This window comes from Colossoma macropomum, unplaced genomic scaffold (genome assembly GCF_904425465.1).
Source record: "Colossoma macropomum unplaced genomic scaffold, Colossoma_macropomum, whole genome shotgun sequence".
In the NCBI taxonomy this organism is placed as follows: Eukaryota; Metazoa; Chordata; class Actinopteri; order Characiformes; family Serrasalmidae; genus Colossoma; species Colossoma macropomum.
The window spans coordinates 7,411,977-7,429,031 of record NW_023494801.1 but is presented as its reverse complement, the minus strand read 5'-3'; the positions used below and the strand labels follow the sequence as shown (position 1 = coordinate 7,429,031).

The following is a 17,055-nucleotide window of genomic DNA, read 5'->3' as shown; positions in this document are numbered from 1 at the left end:
ATATTTATGTAATGATGTAAAAATAAAGTTTAACACTCATTTACAAACCAGTTGCAAAACTCATGAAGCATGGACATAACCTGTCATTAAAGAAAGGACTTTTCAAATCATTAGTCTTCCCTTTGGAAGTGCATGCAGTGTCAAGTGTAAATGTATTTCTATTACTTTGATTACTTATGACTTTGATGATCCTGCTTGTTTTGGGAAATGCTTTTGTTTTCAATTTGTAATTTAAATGTTAAGGGCACCACTGAATCTCAGATCTAAAATATCCACTTCTTTGAGAGTCTTATTTCAGAAATTGGGTTATTTATCCATTCATAGGGTACGATTATGTTGGGTACACATCTTTTTAGCACCCATTTAATAATTTACAGTTCTCAGAATCTGCTTTACAGCCTTTTTTGACCTTTTGACACTTCTTGTCTCCTTGTATCAGCTGGTCTGCGAAGGAGTTTCCGCCTGAGTCGCAAAGATCGTCAGGGGTCATCAGGAGAGGCCAATGCGTCTGAGCCCGGTGAGCCAGAGTTCCTGACCTACGAGGAAGTGACACGGTACCAACAACGACCCAATGAGAGACCTCGGCTGGTGGTGCTCATCGGTAAGGCGGCGAATCATTTGTTTTTGGAGGATTTTGGGTGAAATCACAGAGCAGGAAAATCACACGGATTTTACGTGTGAATAATCATATTTTTTCACATAGAATCTCTTCATATAGAATACACATTTTAAATTAAAATATTAAAATATTCAATATTCAATATTAATTTAAATATTTTTTTTACATGTTGATCTGCCCCCAGGTTACGTCTGAATTCTGGAACAAATCGTCAACAAATATATAACACCCAGTTAAGCCATCATGAAAAGATCAGTTAGATTCTCAACCGGCAGTGAACAGATCTGATTTAAGCATGTAGAACAAGGACTGTTTCATTCTGTTAGAACAGGGGTGCCAAACTCAACCACTAAAAGGGCCATATTAAAAAATCTTAATAAATCAGGGGGCCAGAGAACACCTTCGTTTTTACTTCATTTTTCAGTAACGTTTTGCTATAACCTGAACTGACCACTGTTTATTCAAAATATGTCAATAGCAATATGTAGGCACTTGTAGTAAACTTTAAAATATTACATGAATGATATGATTGGGAAAAAAAATACTTGGAAAAAAGATTTTGCCAGGAGGTAAGTTTATTCATTCTTGCGATCAGTTTCTGAGCTGCTGAGTGTTTATCGTGTTTTATGTTGCTGCAGTGCAGCTAGTCTGTCTGATGATGTGACTGGTGTGGAACTGTGTAGAATTTGGTGGAATTGTGTTACGGCTGTCCCATAGATTGTTGCTGGGGGAGGGGGATGGGAGCGTACATTATGTTGCAGTGCATGCTGGGAACTGTAGTGCAGCGTGTTTTAGAAAGGACTAATATTAATAGAAAATTAAAATACTTTTGCGGGCCGGATAGGATTGTGTCACGGGCTGATCTGGCCTGCTGGCCTTGTGTTTGACACATGGGTGTTTTTGGTTTTTTGATTTTCAATAATGATGAAAAAGGTCTAAGGCATTGCGCTTCACGTGTTTTAAGAACAATTTCAGAGTCCCTTAACCACGACCCCCAAGACATGACTGGAATAAGACCAAGACAGTTAATTATTGGTCTTGAGTCTAGTCTCGATACCAAGACCAGCCTGAGTACTACAGTATTACTGTGTTGTTCCATCGTATAAAGTATTTTGACTGGGTGTGCAGGTGTGAGTGCATCTGCCTTCTTACTGATACTGAATGGCATAAATCACTCAGCAGTACGCTAAAAAGTGGCTTTAAGGAGCACTCACGATTAGATACTAACATGAGTTTATTTATAGGACATGAAGACTTAAAAAAAGCTCGTCCCTGTTTCTTTGGTAGGTTATGCTTTCTTGCTGTGAGGTGCTCTGCTACTCAAAGCTCTATGCTTTTTGTCTCATGTAGCTGATAGCAATAAATAATTGAACAGATAAATAGATAAGTGAAATCTCTTCCGCACAAAATAATCCCCACAGACCCCCCACCGCACCCCACAGAAGAGGTCTGGGCTAAGCCGTCTCAGTGTCTTTAGATCTTATCAATGCCCCCGATAATCGCTCAAGAAAAAGTTTAAAATGTTTTTAAAAAAATTTAAAAAGGGCAGTCAGCTCCCAGGAATCACCCCAGCAGCATGACTCTCCTCACTCTGCAGAGCAGGTTTTGTTGCAATCACAACAGAATGGATTTAACTCCTTAAATGGTCAGGACCCACCAGCAGGTCCAGAGTTTTACAACATACTTGTATAAGCTAAGAATAACTCAGCCAGTTTGCACTGTAGTCTATGTAGTTACTGAGTAATAAGCCTTAGTATGTAACAAGCCTGAGATCTGTAGCAGTATTAAACTCTGATGCAGTGTTTCCCATAGGTCTGAAACTTGGGAGAAGCACTGTGAGGGGGTAGGGACTAGTTCTTTTAACACAGGCCTATCTGAACTCATCATAGCATTTGCTTACTTATTTGGGTATTTGAATAAGGCAGGGGGTCCCCAGCCCTGGTCCTGGAGAACTACCATCCTGCACAGTTTAGCTCCAACCCTGCTCTAGCACACCCGATGCAGCTAAGGAAGGTTTTCAGGAGCAGCTGAATATGAGAGCCACATGTATTGACCTGGACTCTACAGGGTGGTAGATCTCCAGGATTGGGCCCCCCTAGAAATAAGGCACTAAAAAAGTGAGTGTTAAACTTTCCTGTTTTTCTTTTTTAGATATGAAGGAGTATAGACTTCTATATAGCACAGACTTGGTTAAAGTGAAGATTGATGCTTTACATCAATGACATTGTGTTTATTCTTAAGAATATCTAATACTTTCTCTTTGTAATTTGCTAAAATGGGAAAAAAAGGAAATCAGACATAGTTGAAATGTACTATTCAGGTCATTTTAGATTGGCAGGACAAATGGAAATGTTTTGTTTATAATAAAAAACATCACAAACAGGCAAAATCCATCTACATGTAGGTGCTCATTATCACACAGCGATAATGTCATGTGGCTGCTTATTGAAATCAGAAAGGTCTGGCTGAAGGATATAATTGAATTAAATTAGATATTTAGCTTGCTGTTCCTCACTCAGTGGGCGAGAGAGAGAAACTGTTTGATGCCACAGCTACAGTAGCAGCTTACACACTGAAAAGAGACAGTTCTTCAAGGGTTCTTTAATAAAGAAAGTGGTTCTATATAGAACCATGAACACTCAAACAACCCTTTGCATGATAAGAGGCTTCTTTGCATGGTAAAGTGGTTCTTCAGATTGATGGAGAATGTGTTGTATATGGTTCTATATAACACCAAAACAAGCTTGATATCATAACTATAGCAGAACTCTTTTTGGTGCTATATAGAACCATTTTCAAAACGGTTCTATATAGGACCATATACAGCACATTCTCCATCAATCTGAAGAACGCTTTTACCATCCAAAGAACCTTTAAAGCATACAAAGTTTGTTTGAGTGTTCATGGTTCTATATAGAACCATTTTATTTACTGAAAAAGCCTTAAAGAACCATCTTTTTAGAGTGTACTTGTAGAGACATTTTGTCTATTTTCAATAACAAAGAAAGTATTTTGCTTGGTTTAATCTACATATTTCAAAAGTACTAGATATGTGTACCATACTGGGATAACAATCAAAATTCCCTTTAAAATGCTCTGTAAAGAATAAAAGAATCATAACTATTTACTGCACAGTGTTAATGGTGAAACATATTGATATAGAGTTGAACATGCAGTCACGTGATCACATTGTATTCACTTATTTGCTTATTTAAATACATATACCAAATCAAAATAGGCTCCTGATTCTTGTATCTGCAAATCTTAATGGCCCATTTTAGACTCGCATTCAAATTTCAAGTGGTGATACTGACCCCTAGTGGTAGTCAATAAATCACACTGCTGTAAATCTGCTTTGCGGTATGTTTTATGTGGGTAGAACAAGGACTGAAGTAATGAATTCACATTTAAGCCCTGATATCACTAGGCAGTCATATTCTGAAAAAGATATGGCTCATATGCATTGCACTGAATGACTGATGTTGGGTTTATCTTGCAGGTTCTCTCGGAGCGCGCATCAATGAGCTGAAGCAGAAAGTAATAGCAGAAAACCCCCATCGCTACGCTGTGGCCGTCCCCCGTAAGTCCCTCCACATCATCAATCAAAACCACTGTCTTCAGAATACACATAATACATACTGGAGAATGACTCAAACACATCGACTGTAGATATTCTGCAATTCGAATATTTGGAAATTACAATCACATTTACCATTTTTTGAAAAATTCATAAGTGCTAATGATGCAGATCTTTTCAGTTAAAATGATAGTTCGGTGAAAAATCAAATGCACTTGTCTTATTTATTTAAACTGATTTCTTGCCCAAATATTCCTGCAAGGACACCATCTAAAGTTCTACTTCTTGACATGTTCTACTTACTTCATAAAGTTGCCACAGTTTATGATCTTCCTACATAAGGTATATACACTGACAAGCCAAAAGTCATTGGACAGGAACTAGTATCGTGTAGGACCCCCTCCAGCCTGGCGAAGTGCACCAACTTGACATGGCATCGATTCCACAAGTGGACAGCAGACCTCAGGAGGGATATTGAGCCATGCCGTCTGGACAGCCACCCACAGCACTGTGGTATTTGTAGGTGCTGGATCTCGGGTGCGAATGGACCTCTCCACCACATCCCATACATGCTCGATTGGGCTCATGTCGACAAAACGTGCAGGACACACCATTCATCAGAACTCTCCAGAATAATCCTCAAACAAATTCTGGACATTTTGGGCCCAATGGCACGGTGCATTATCCTGCTGGAATATCCCATCATTGTGGGGGTACATGAAGTCCATGAAGGGCTGCAAATGGTCACCAAGCATTAAAACGTAACAGTCACTGTTCAACGATGTGTTTAGGTGGACCAGTGGACCCAACCAATGTAATGAGAACACATCCCACACCATTATGGAACCACCGCCAGCCTGCACAGTGCCTTGTTGACAGCTTGGGTCCATGGCTTCATGGGGCCTGCACCACACACAAATCCTACCATCAGCCTGAAACAATTAGTACCGTGACTTATCAGACCACGCCATACGTTGCCAGTCCTCTAGCACGCTGGCCAGTGTTCAGCCTCACTCACAGGATAACACCTCACAACCTGTACAGGTGTGGCCGTTCCCAAACCGTCCCCTGAGGTAACGGCACTCCATAATCAGTTTACATACTGCTATCCATGACTTTTGGCATGTCAGTGTAAATATATCACATTAGTGACAAACCTTGTCTATTAAAGCTAGGCCTTCAGTATGAGACACGACCCACCATGCTAATTTCTGCCTATAGAATTTAATGGTATGCCATCGCTAAGCTAATGCAAGTGCACATTTTTGAAATTTTCCTGATTAAACAAAGACATTAAAAGCTTACAATAGATATTTCACATGTTGTATTTATAACTTGTACCAGATGTTAACAAATAACATGTTAACCTTTTCCAGACATGTATGTTTAGTTGTACACCAAACCCTGAGGGCTCTCCAGTGAACTGCAGAGCAAAGGAACTGTGGTTAAGACACAGCACATTTCGTCTGTCTCACCCTGCATGGCGTTTCTGGAGGAAACTTTTTATTGAACTAGTCTGTAAATGTCTCTCCCTTCTAACCTTTCTAAAGACACCACACGGCCTAAGAAAAGCCATGAGAAGGAGGGTGTGGAGTACCACTTTGTCACCAAGCAGGCCTTTGATGCTGACGCCCAGAACAACAAGTGAGTGAGAGAGCACAGCTGTGAGCTTTTGAGCACTAAAGGCTTAAGTCGGTTCTGCTCTGATGGTTTGGCATTGATTTTCTAGAGTAAAAGCGCACATCAGCCAGCAGAAGCAGAAAACGGGCTCACACGGAACAGTGATTTGTGGGAAGTTCACATTTAAGCCTCAGTCCAATAAGCCGATTTTTCTTAGACATAACCATATGGCTCATAATCACAGTTAATTCACAATAATTTCATATAATAAGTTAACAAAAATAATTTCACTGTGGATGTAGTTTTCGTATGTAGTGACCCAAAGCTCTCGCCTCGCTGTGGTGGTCACTTACTGTGGCAGTAATGATGAATGATGTAATCAATGGGGTTTATCACTGCTGTTGCCGTTGCTTGAAACAGCTTGTAATGCTAACAATAGATTAATATATCACAGAATAAGAAGACAAGCCAAGTGAACGGAGGGAGGACATTTAAGAACACTCTGAATGGGGGGAATATTCTAGAACATTATGAATAAGAAGAAGATCCTAGAATAGTGTAAATGGGAGAGAACACATTAGAACAGTGTGAATAGGGACAACATTCTAGAATATTCAATGGAGAAGAACATTCTAGCACAGGGTGAATGGGGAGAACACTTCAGAGCCTTGTGAATGGAAAGAACATTCTAGAAAACTGTGAATGGAGAGAACATTCTAGAAAACGCATGGGTGGGGAGAACATTTTAGAAATCTGAATGGGGAGAGCATTATAAAACTGTGTGAATGGGGAGAACATGCTAAAACATTGAATGGAGCAGAACATTCCAGCAAAGCATGAATGAGGAGATCATTCTAGAAAAATGTGAACTAGAGAAAACACTCTAGAAAAAAACATGGATAGGGAGAACATTTTAGAACAGTGTCAACGAGGGAGAACATTCCTGAAAAGGATGAATGAGGAGAACATTCTACAACTGTGTAAATAGGAAAACATTTTAGGGAGATTATTTTAGAACTATAGAACGGGAATAACATTCTATAACAAGTGATGGAGGAGAACCCTCAGCAGAAATAGGGAGACTGTTTTAGAACAGTGAATGAAGGAGAACATTCTAGAACAGTGTGAATGGGAAAAACATTCTAGAACAGTGTGAATGGAGAACAAATTGGGAGATTATTTAAATACAGTGTACATTCTAGAACAATGTGAATGGGAAGAACATTCTAAAACTGCGTAAAGGAGGAGAATGGGAAGAACTTTGAATGGGGATAACATTCCCAGAACAATGGATGGAGAACATTTTAAAACCACAAGAATGGAGATTCACATTGGGTGAATAAGAGTGTAAATAGGGAAGAACCTTCTAGAACATTGTGTATGGGCAGATTATTTTCGAACTATGAATGGGGATAACATTCTAGAACAATGGATGAAGGAGAACCCTCATCAGGGATGTACAGACGATGTTAGAACTGTGTATGGGGAAAATATTTAAGAACATTGTACATTCTAGAACAGCATGAATGGGGGAGAACATTGTAAAACAGTGTGAATGTGGTGAACATTCTAGAAGAGTGTGTATGGTGGAGAACGTTCTAGAACAGCACAAATAGGAGAGTATTCTAGGACAGTCTGAATGGGGGGAACATATGTTTTCATCATAAACGTCTTTCTGTGTTCTGCTGTCTCCCGCTGTGCAGGTTCATTGAGTATGGAGAGTACAAGGAGAACCAGTACGGCACCAGTATAGAGGCAATCCGCTCTGTTCAAGCCAAGAACAAGATGTGTCTGGTGGACGTGCAGCCTGAGGTATGGCGGATGATTAAGGCCCAACAGTAAACCAGATCTTCTACCTTGTTTCTAGCCAGGCGGTTAAAAGAGAACCCTGAGAAAAACTCAGCAACAACAGGCAACGTCTAGCAACTTGTTAGGCACTCGTTGTTGTGTCCTTTTTAGAATTGCTTCTTCTTGCCACTTGATTGTTTGATGACGTCTTTCTTCTGGTGGCTAAATAACAGACTGATCAGTCTACCTAAGCCAATCCTATTTATATGCAAAACCAGAGCAGGCCTCAGTACTCGCAAGGCAAGAAAATCGCAACCTCAAGAGGGAACACTTCATTTCATATAACTCTTAAAATGTAAATCTGCTGCCCCCTAGTGCTTCACTTGTGCTCTGTGCATCTAACTAGCAGATTTCACAGCAGCCAGAAAGCAGAGAAGAGAAAAGCACTTCAAATTTCATCAGCAAAAATGGTGTTTCCATTGTAAAAGAGCACTTGAACACCAAACAGGCAAACAGCAACACTTCAGAGTGAACAGAGGCCTTCAAAACCTTTAAAAACGTCTCCAGGCAGTCATTGAACACAACGATTACCTTTATAAAACTACACTTTATGAGCTCTTCATATGTCAATTATTAGATTAGAAGAAAATAATTATAGTAATAGGCAAAAGAATACAATGCAATTTCAAACAGATTATAAGCACAAGCATTTGTGCCAGTACTTCTGTATATTGTGTCTGTGATTATAACTGAGCTGTACAGTTGTGCAGTTAGAGTAAGTTATTCCTCTCAGTCTTGGTTCCTCTGTGGTTCTTTCTCATATTCCCTGGAACTTTTTCCTTTTGAGTCTTTGGTTCTTCTCTGTGGTTCTTCGTCATGTTTTTACATGTTTAAATTTTGAGTCTTGGCTCCTTTCAGAGTCTGTTCCTCATGTTCTTTGAGACTTTTTCCTCTTTGAGTCTAGATTTAGGTTCTTTTTAGAGTTTGTTTCTCATGATCTTAGGAACTTTTTTGAGCTATATGTTGTAGTGGTTGAAATCTTCCTCTATGAAATGGGACCCTCAAATAAAAAGAACATTACTTCATTAACACACTACTAGCGCTGCTCTGTAGGCGACCCTGCCAGTCTGCAGTGATAGCAGAGGAGGGTAAAGTTCAGCTCCTCACTGCTGGGCTTTAGTTACATTTAGGACATCATATGCCTTCAAAGAGGGCGATGTGACAATTATTTATTATTTTATTATTATGACTTAGTTTCTCGCAGTGTTTCTTCCTCATGCTCAGGTGTTTTTCCTCCCATTGTCATCCTGGGTGACACTTATTAGGGGTTTTTCACCCACATTTTTAGAAAGCTTCTTTAGGTCAACATCTGTTGTGAAATGTACTTTATAACTACAGTTGGCTTGAGTTGGTAAAATCCTCCTGTGCTTTTCTAGGCATTGCACACCCTGCGGACTGGTGAGTTCAAGCCCTATGTAATCTTTGTGAAACCTCGGATCCCTGAGAGTCGCAGGCGCCGCAGTGCAGCCACTTCACCAGCAGGGGGAGAGCATGGCAGAGTTACTGTGAGTCTGAGCATTTGTTCAGTGTTTCTCCTGCTTGAACTGGGCGTAAATGTGTCTTTAGAAAATGAGTCATGAATGAATTCATCATGTTAGATTTTACAATAGTTTGATTTGTTTTAGGGGGCTGGACTTTTACATTTGTTTATGCACTTACATTTTGGCCCACAAATGAGTGAATATTGTAATGAACATTATTGTAACTGATTAAATCTATTCTAGCATGCAGTTGAACCATCATGTTTGAAAATACTCTCATTGTGAAAAATTGACATTAACAAATGTTATAGATCCAATATGTCAAACACAAGGCCCGTTGGCCAAGTCAGGCCCATGGCACAGTCATATCCAGAAATGATTTTCATTCTCTATTATGTTAGCCCATTTCACCATGAGCTGCACTACAATCACCAGCATGCACTGCAACATCATGTTTGCTTTGCCCCCCCCCCCTTTCCCCAACAACAAACTATGGGACAGCACCACAAAAAGATAAGATGCCAGGTGTCTGTTTCAAGCAAATGGGTAGTTTTAAAAAACCTACTTCCTTCAGACATTTGAAGAGGTTTCAGAGTTATCTTTAGCCAATGTTTTACATAAAACATTTATTTTTATTTAATTTTTTTTTAAATAAGTCAAGTATTTATGTAATATTTCATGGTTGACTACGAGTGCCTATATTTTGCAGTTTTGGTATATTTTGAATAAACAATGGCCAGTACAGGCAAAATGTAAATAAAAAATAAAAAATTAAAATAAATCTGGCCCACAAATTTGTTGAGATTTTAAATATGGCCCTTTTAGTGGTTCGGTTTGACACCCCTGTTATACATCATATAATTTTATCATTATCAATTCTAAAATTCCAAAATTGATGCAGTTGAATGATCACTTTTCACTTTGCATGCAGTTTGACACCCATAACCTTGATCATTCCCTTCCCTTTGTTACGTTTTTATTAAGAGGAATTCCAATTTTTTCATCATTTCTAATTTTTGCATAATTTAATTGCTGAGATGTAAACAAAGATATTCACAGAGTGGCTTGATGTGAAAATGTTCACTGAAGAGAAATTTACTGACTTCTTTATAATTTCTTTACAGTGGTGGTGATAGGAACCAGGGGTCAAAACATCTACAACACAAATATAACCATTTTATCTACTATCCAAAATCAGCAGTTAACCCACACATGTCTTCTGAGCTTTTATATTTAATGGTCATAATGATAAAATAGTGATAAATCCGAGAAAATAAATTTTGCATGTACCTCTGTGCTATTAATGTGCTTTCAAATTCCATTTTAAGCCAAACCCTTATCAACACTATCGTAAAACAACGTCTCAGACATCAGTGAATTCATAGCCATTTTGTGTAATAACTTTCTGTGTGGGAGCTTTTAGAGGCGTTAAACTCTTCAGACGTCTGGTTCTTATCACCACCACTGTGAACAATTCTGACTTACATTTCTCTTGAATGACAATTCAATTAATCAGACATTTTGAGAAATCTGTGAAATTCCCTTTTCACATCTCTCTCTCTCTTTCTCAGGAGGAGGAGCTGCAGGAAATGCGCCAGTCAGCCCAACAGATTGAGCAGCAGTACGGCCACCTGGTGGACCGGGTCCTGATTAAGGAAGATTCTGCCAGTGCCTGTGCTGAACTGCGGGGCATTCTCGAGCGGCTGGAGAGGGAGGCCTTCTGGGTGCCTATCAGCTGGGTCAGGACCTAAAGACATTCTACCCCCCCAAAAGCTACAGAAGCCAACCCCCCACGCAGGGCCGTTTTGGCAGTGCGGACACTGGACTTCTCTCCATATCCATAGGACTGACCTCCAGCATGGCCAGGACTGCGGTGTCCAACCACAGGCTTGGCTAACTGAGCTCTGTCTGTGAAAGGAAAGACCAGAAAACTAAAAAGTAACACAAGCTCAGTGTGGCCCAGCAGTGCTGATGGAAAGAGATGTGCAAGGAGAAGAGAATTAAGCAGATGTTTTGTCCCTTATAGATGCTGATAGACTTGGGACATAAAAAAAAAATACAAGAATCTGCTGTACAGAGATATGCATACAGTGTTATGCAGAGGTCAGAGACCACTCTTCATTAAATCTCCAGTCAAAATCACACAGATGTTGGATAGTGAGAAGCAGAAAATGCAACCAACTTCTAAGACTGAACTTTAGAGGTGTGGAAAAGTCCCTGCAGATTTCTTAGAAAAAACTGAAAGTGAGTCTTCCAAAAACACTGCAAGAAATAGTGTCTTGTCAAGTGAAATTATCTTTAATTCTAGTCTACATATATAATATGTCTTATTTAGAGATGGTTGTCCACTTATTATAAGAATATTTAGCTTATTTCTAGATTCTTTTACCTATTTTAAGTCAGTTATCTCACTATACTGATACTGATACATAAAATTTTTATGTCCTGAAACAAGCAAAATTATCTGCCAATATAGTGAGATCATTTTACTTAACCCTTGTGTGGTGTGGATGTTTTTGTTACTCAGTGGTCTGGTGGACCCACCGCATTGTTGTTTTATTAAATCAATACAGCCATAACAATTTATGTAAAAATACCAGATGTTTAAATCATCACAAGTGGCCAGCGTAGGGTTCTCCTTTAGCAGCTGTAGCCAGTCAGCAGCCTGTCCACCCTCTCACACACATGCACACATATACAAACACACACACACACACACATATACAAACACATACACACACAGACACACACACACTAACAGCAGGCCATGTAGGAGGAGAACAGAGTGAAGGACACAGCACCTCCACACTTTTATTCCCCGCTGGTTCACCCAACACCACATGTGTAATATAAATGTGTGGGGGGGTGAGCAGTGTGAAGGCACTGAAAATGGGTTATTGTTTATGTTCTTCACAGAAAATGAGCAAAGGCCAAGGAATCTGAGGTTGAAATAATAATAAATCACATTATATTTTCTTTTGGTAAACATTGGAAATGGGTCCCACAGACCCTAACAAGTGTGTGCAAATAAGTTAAATAATCTTAAAATAAGCTTACAGGTTATTGGATTTTTAATATTTGATATTTCAAATAGATTTAAGATCACTTTACTTGAAGATACTATTTTTTGCAGTGAAAAATAGAAATCAAAGGCTGGACACGATAATACTGAGAAATGTGATATTATATTTCATTTCTGAGGCTTCTGTGTGATCTTCTCTTAAATATATGTCTGAAAAATTACAGTTTTGACTGGAAACAAAATGAAGGTTGGTCTCTGACATTTGCACAGTGCTATATATTGAGATTGACCTGTACAATGCATACACACCATGGCTGCTTCTTTTTAACTACGTGTAGATACCACAGTTTATCCAAATGGTGTAAATTATTTTTTAAGACAGTTCACTTCCTAATTCACAGCTTTATTTAAACATTTTTGAAGTTTGTTTAAAACTGACCATGGTGTCATATTTGTTCATCCATTTTTGTTACATCACTGGTCACAATGGCAGTTATAACAAAAGCAGCAATAGGACGGTGGGCTTGTTGTCATGGCAACAATACCACAGCACACACACACACACACACACACCTGCACACGCACACACACTGTTTAACACACTGCTTCATTGCTAGACAAGCTGTAGTTGTACAAAATTTAATGAATGTCTGAGTTTCACACTCTTAATCTATAATTTCACTTCTAAAGCCTGAATCTGCTGCAGCTGCAAGGCTAGTTGATTATGCCAAACAGATACAACAGGAGCACGCTAGCATCCATCCAAACTGCACACGCTCTCCAACTCAGAGCGAGCAGGTTCTTAGTTATGCATGACCAAAAAATCTTATTTCTCAACGATACAAGAACGAGTAGCCTTCTACTGTGCCAATGACTGTTCTCGTAGCACTTAGCTCTGTCCTCTTGACCCAAGAGAAGCGCTTCACTGGTTTTAGGAGGAGTATGCACATGCACTGCGATGTTTTCTTATGTAAATATGTAATAACTCAACAACTCACTGAAGTCACTGCATCTGTCATGCACTGTATTTGAGACAGGACTGTATGTGTGGACTGAACGTTCCATGTGGGTAATACATCTGATCTGACTGCCGCCTTCAAGCAATACTTCTTCTTGATTGATTGTCCAACTGTAGCTGCATTCACTGAATCTGAATACCATCCAGGTTACTGGTAGACCAGGTTTAAAGAATGATACAAGCATGTAGGGGTGGGCGATACAGTAAAAATGATAATATTGCAATATTTTTACAATACATAGTACTTTGTTGTTTTTCTAAGGTTTGTGAATGAACAAAAAACCATAGTGGCACCTTTGACCTGAGTAGATTATGTACATGAAAAGGTGGGACCTCGGCTCACTATGAGGAAACCGACAGGAACGGGAAAGGTAAAGACCGCTAACTTTACCACTGATGGTGAAGATGGACGGCTTTTGCCTATTTGGATCAATTATGAACAACAAAGGATCCAAGACTGACACAGATTGGCAGAACAAGGATGAAGGAACTTGAAAGGTCTTCAAATGTAATGAATTGTCCAGGCTATGGTTTTCCTTTGCTGTTTGTGGATGTGAAAGCTGGACAATAAAAAAGCAGGAGAGGAAAAATATTGATGCTTTTGAACTTTGGTGCTGGTGAAAAGAGTACCTTGGATGGCAGAAAAATGGATCGCTGGCCAAATCAAGCATCACCTCTCACTCAAGGCCCAGATGACTAAACTAAAGCTCTTTTATTTTGGATATGGTCTTGCAATCCAGTCACAGAGTCCAGTACCTTTCACTGCAACATGGTCACGTACATATCTTACCAGGAAGAGGGCATTCGACTGACATGCCAAACGACCAACCACAGCCCAGGGGAATGGGAGGCCATTGTGAAAAACCTATGGATATATCCTGTTTTGAATAGGTAACATTAATTCGCCTTTATAATAATTAATAATAATTTAGCAGAAAAACAAAAAAATTAAGTTTTCTGTCTGATTGATGACAAATGTTGCACAGAAGTGTATGTACAAGGACTCATAATAGCCAATCAGAACGTACCTGACAAAATCTTAGTTGTGTGCAGCTCTGTGGGCGAAATACATCAGAAGTGTCGTGTCTCTGTGGGCAGAGCATGGCCTGTGGAAGCACAACCAAGCATTTGACCAACCATTATTTAACCCTTATTATTATTTAACCAACCAACCCAGAAGAACCAATTCAATGTAAAAGAAAGAAGAGGTAAAAGAGGGAGTGGACAGCCAGCAACAAAATGGATGGACACAATCAGAGATATTGTTAACAAGCTATTAAGAAGCACCAAGAACCAACAGAGAAGACAAGATATTCTGGAGAAACACTATCAATCTGGTTGCCAGGAGACAGAACTGACTTAAAGGCACTAATGATAATAATAATGATAATAATAATAATAATAATAATAATACAGTTAAGGTTCTTTTTTTCTATAATATCCAATCTAGCAATTTGTGCTGATATTGGATCTCTAGACAGGATATGAACTAACAAAAGACAAGGCAGAATTAAATGGGAAAGAGACACATGCAATGATATATAAGGCCATTTTGATGATAAAAAAAAAAACATTTTCAATAATTTAATGAGGATTGTTCATGTTTAAAGAGCCCACATGATTTAAAATGAATTTATTAAACAGAAGGGTTTGTTTGTACATTTTGTACATTGTACACATTTATATCCTCTATCCAGTCTACAGCAGTCTAGACTGCCTCTTCACACTGAAGGTCATATATTAGTAATTCTGTCTGGACTGCTTTTTGAATGAAGTACAATCCTGAGCAGCCACTCAGAACAGAGATCAATAATATATGAATCTTAAAGGGACAGTAACAGAAAGAGACTGTTGTACGTTCAAGGATATGGAGAGGTTGGAAAATGGTGAAGTAAAAATGAATTATGTCTGCTTTTGGTACATAAAACCACACAAATAATATAAGTGGGCATCAGGGGAAAAATAACATCTTGTTATCTTGTAATAACGACCCTTGTGAATAGATGCCCCTGTATGTATCCTGGGAGCTGCACTTTGCAAGAACATGGTGACTCAAAGTACAATATATGAAACTTTTTCACTCTCTATTTATTCTTATACCATTCTAGGCCATCTAAAATTATCCTGCTACATCCAGGCAATATTTCTTAAAGCATTCCAAGTAAGTTTCTCAGTTACTTTAAGCAATGCAGATCTGGTGCAAAGCTGACATACATTTTAAGAGTTCCAGGATGCAAGGGGCTAAAAAGTGGGGGGAAAAAAAAATAAAATAAAAGATTTGGAGTTGAAACAGTTCCTTTAGGACAGGAGTAGGCAATCCTCCTCCTGCAGTGCCACAGGGTATGCACGCTTTCATGCCCGTCCTACACAAGCACACCTACCTGAGCTCATTAAACCACTGAGGAGCCGCTGTGTAGTAAACATGAGAGTATTAGATTAGGGTTAGAAGTAAATCCTGCAGGAGGAGGCCTACCACTGCTTTATTAAACCCAGTTAGTTCAGAGGGATTTTCTTTCTTGCTTCCTAAAAACTTCAACTCTTTCTTAACTCCCAACTTACCGTACTAAAACCTGTTTTCCTGAAACTGTCATATTCTGTCTTATAAAACATTGCAGATTTTTTTTTCATTGTCAAAGCAGATCTCAACTCAGATTCAACCCTACTGTTTTCTTTTCAGAATCTATTAATACATATCATGTTCTTGTACCAGTCATTTTAATAGATTTATTTTAATGACACTGAAAATGTCTAAATGAGTAGAATAGAAATAGTCACATGGTTACATGATACAGGTCTATAGCACTATACCTAAATAGGCCTGATATGAGGTTATTTCAAATCAATTGACAGTTAGATTTGACAGTTAGGGGGCAAGTGGGTAGTGCTGTCACTTTACAGCAAGAAGGGCCTGGGTTCGATTCCCTGGCCGGGCAACCAGTGTCCTTTCTGTGTGAAGTCTGCATGTTCTCCCCATGTCTGCGTGGTTTTCCTCCCACAGTCCAAAGACATGCAGTCAGGCAAATTTGAGATGCCAAATTGCCCTTCGGCATAAATGCATATGTCTGTGTGTCTGCCCTGTGATGGACTGGTGACCTGTCCAGGGTGTTTCCTGCCCTCCGCCCAATGACTGCTGGGATAGGCTCCAGCACCCCCTGCTACCCAAAAGGATAAGCGGCTTAGATAATGTGCGTGCGTGTATAAATGAAAACAAATAAATAAAAGAAATCCACAGAAGTCCGGAGAGGCCATGACCTGTTGCCATAATTTCCTGGATTGTTAGCTTGAGATCACAAGATAGTTAACTCATTTTCTCTAGAAAACAACTTCATGATCTTGAGATCACAGGATAGTTAGCTCATTATCTCAAGGTAACAATCCCAAAAATTATAACTACCTCATGGCCTCTCCGGACTTCTGTAGAGATCACTTCTTTGTTCAAACATTTCTTCTGACTTGAAGTGTGTAATAAGATGTTTATGTTGTGTTAATTTAAAAGCTAGCATAGCTAAAGCTAATTTTAGCATGTATGCTTGTGGAACAAGTGTTTATCGCTAACATTTGTAGGCACTTGTTATGCACACTACAGTGCAGTGTCTCAGCTCTTGTTAGCTGCAAAGTAAAGAGCTAGCTAAGCAAGATAGCTAACAAACCAATTTAACTGCTTTAGATTTATACTTTTATTAGTTGCATAAAACAAGACAATAAAATGATCAATTACAATTATTTTTACAACAGTTGATCATCAACTCAACTATCATGATTGTGACAGGCCTGGGGATGCTAGTTTAGGCATTCAGAAAATCAGTGATATCAGTGATGTTAGCAAGCAAATGTTGGCAATGTAGTGACACTTGAAGTTTTATGAAGGGC

General features: G+C 39.1%; 1 protein-coding gene across 1 annotated transcript in view; it reads left to right on the top strand.

Annotated features, from left to right (window-relative positions):
• mpp3a (membrane protein, palmitoylated 3a (MAGUK p55 subfamily member 3)) overlaps positions 1-11,639 on the top strand; it is a 47,288-nt gene extending 35,649 nt beyond the window's left edge. The window contains exons 14-19 of the mRNA XM_036590431.1: positions 440-601; positions 4,119-4,199; positions 5,747-5,840; positions 7,520-7,628; positions 9,041-9,169; positions 10,717-11,639. Coding sequence (XP_036446324.1) covers positions 440-601; positions 4,119-4,199; positions 5,747-5,840; positions 7,520-7,628; positions 9,041-9,169; positions 10,717-10,896 — 755 coding nt within the window. The 3' untranslated portion in view covers positions 10,897-11,639. The remainder of the gene's footprint in view (positions 1-439; positions 602-4,118; positions 4,200-5,746; positions 5,841-7,519; positions 7,629-9,040; positions 9,170-10,716) is intronic.
• The last annotated feature ends 5,416 nt before the right edge of the window (positions 11,640-17,055 follow it).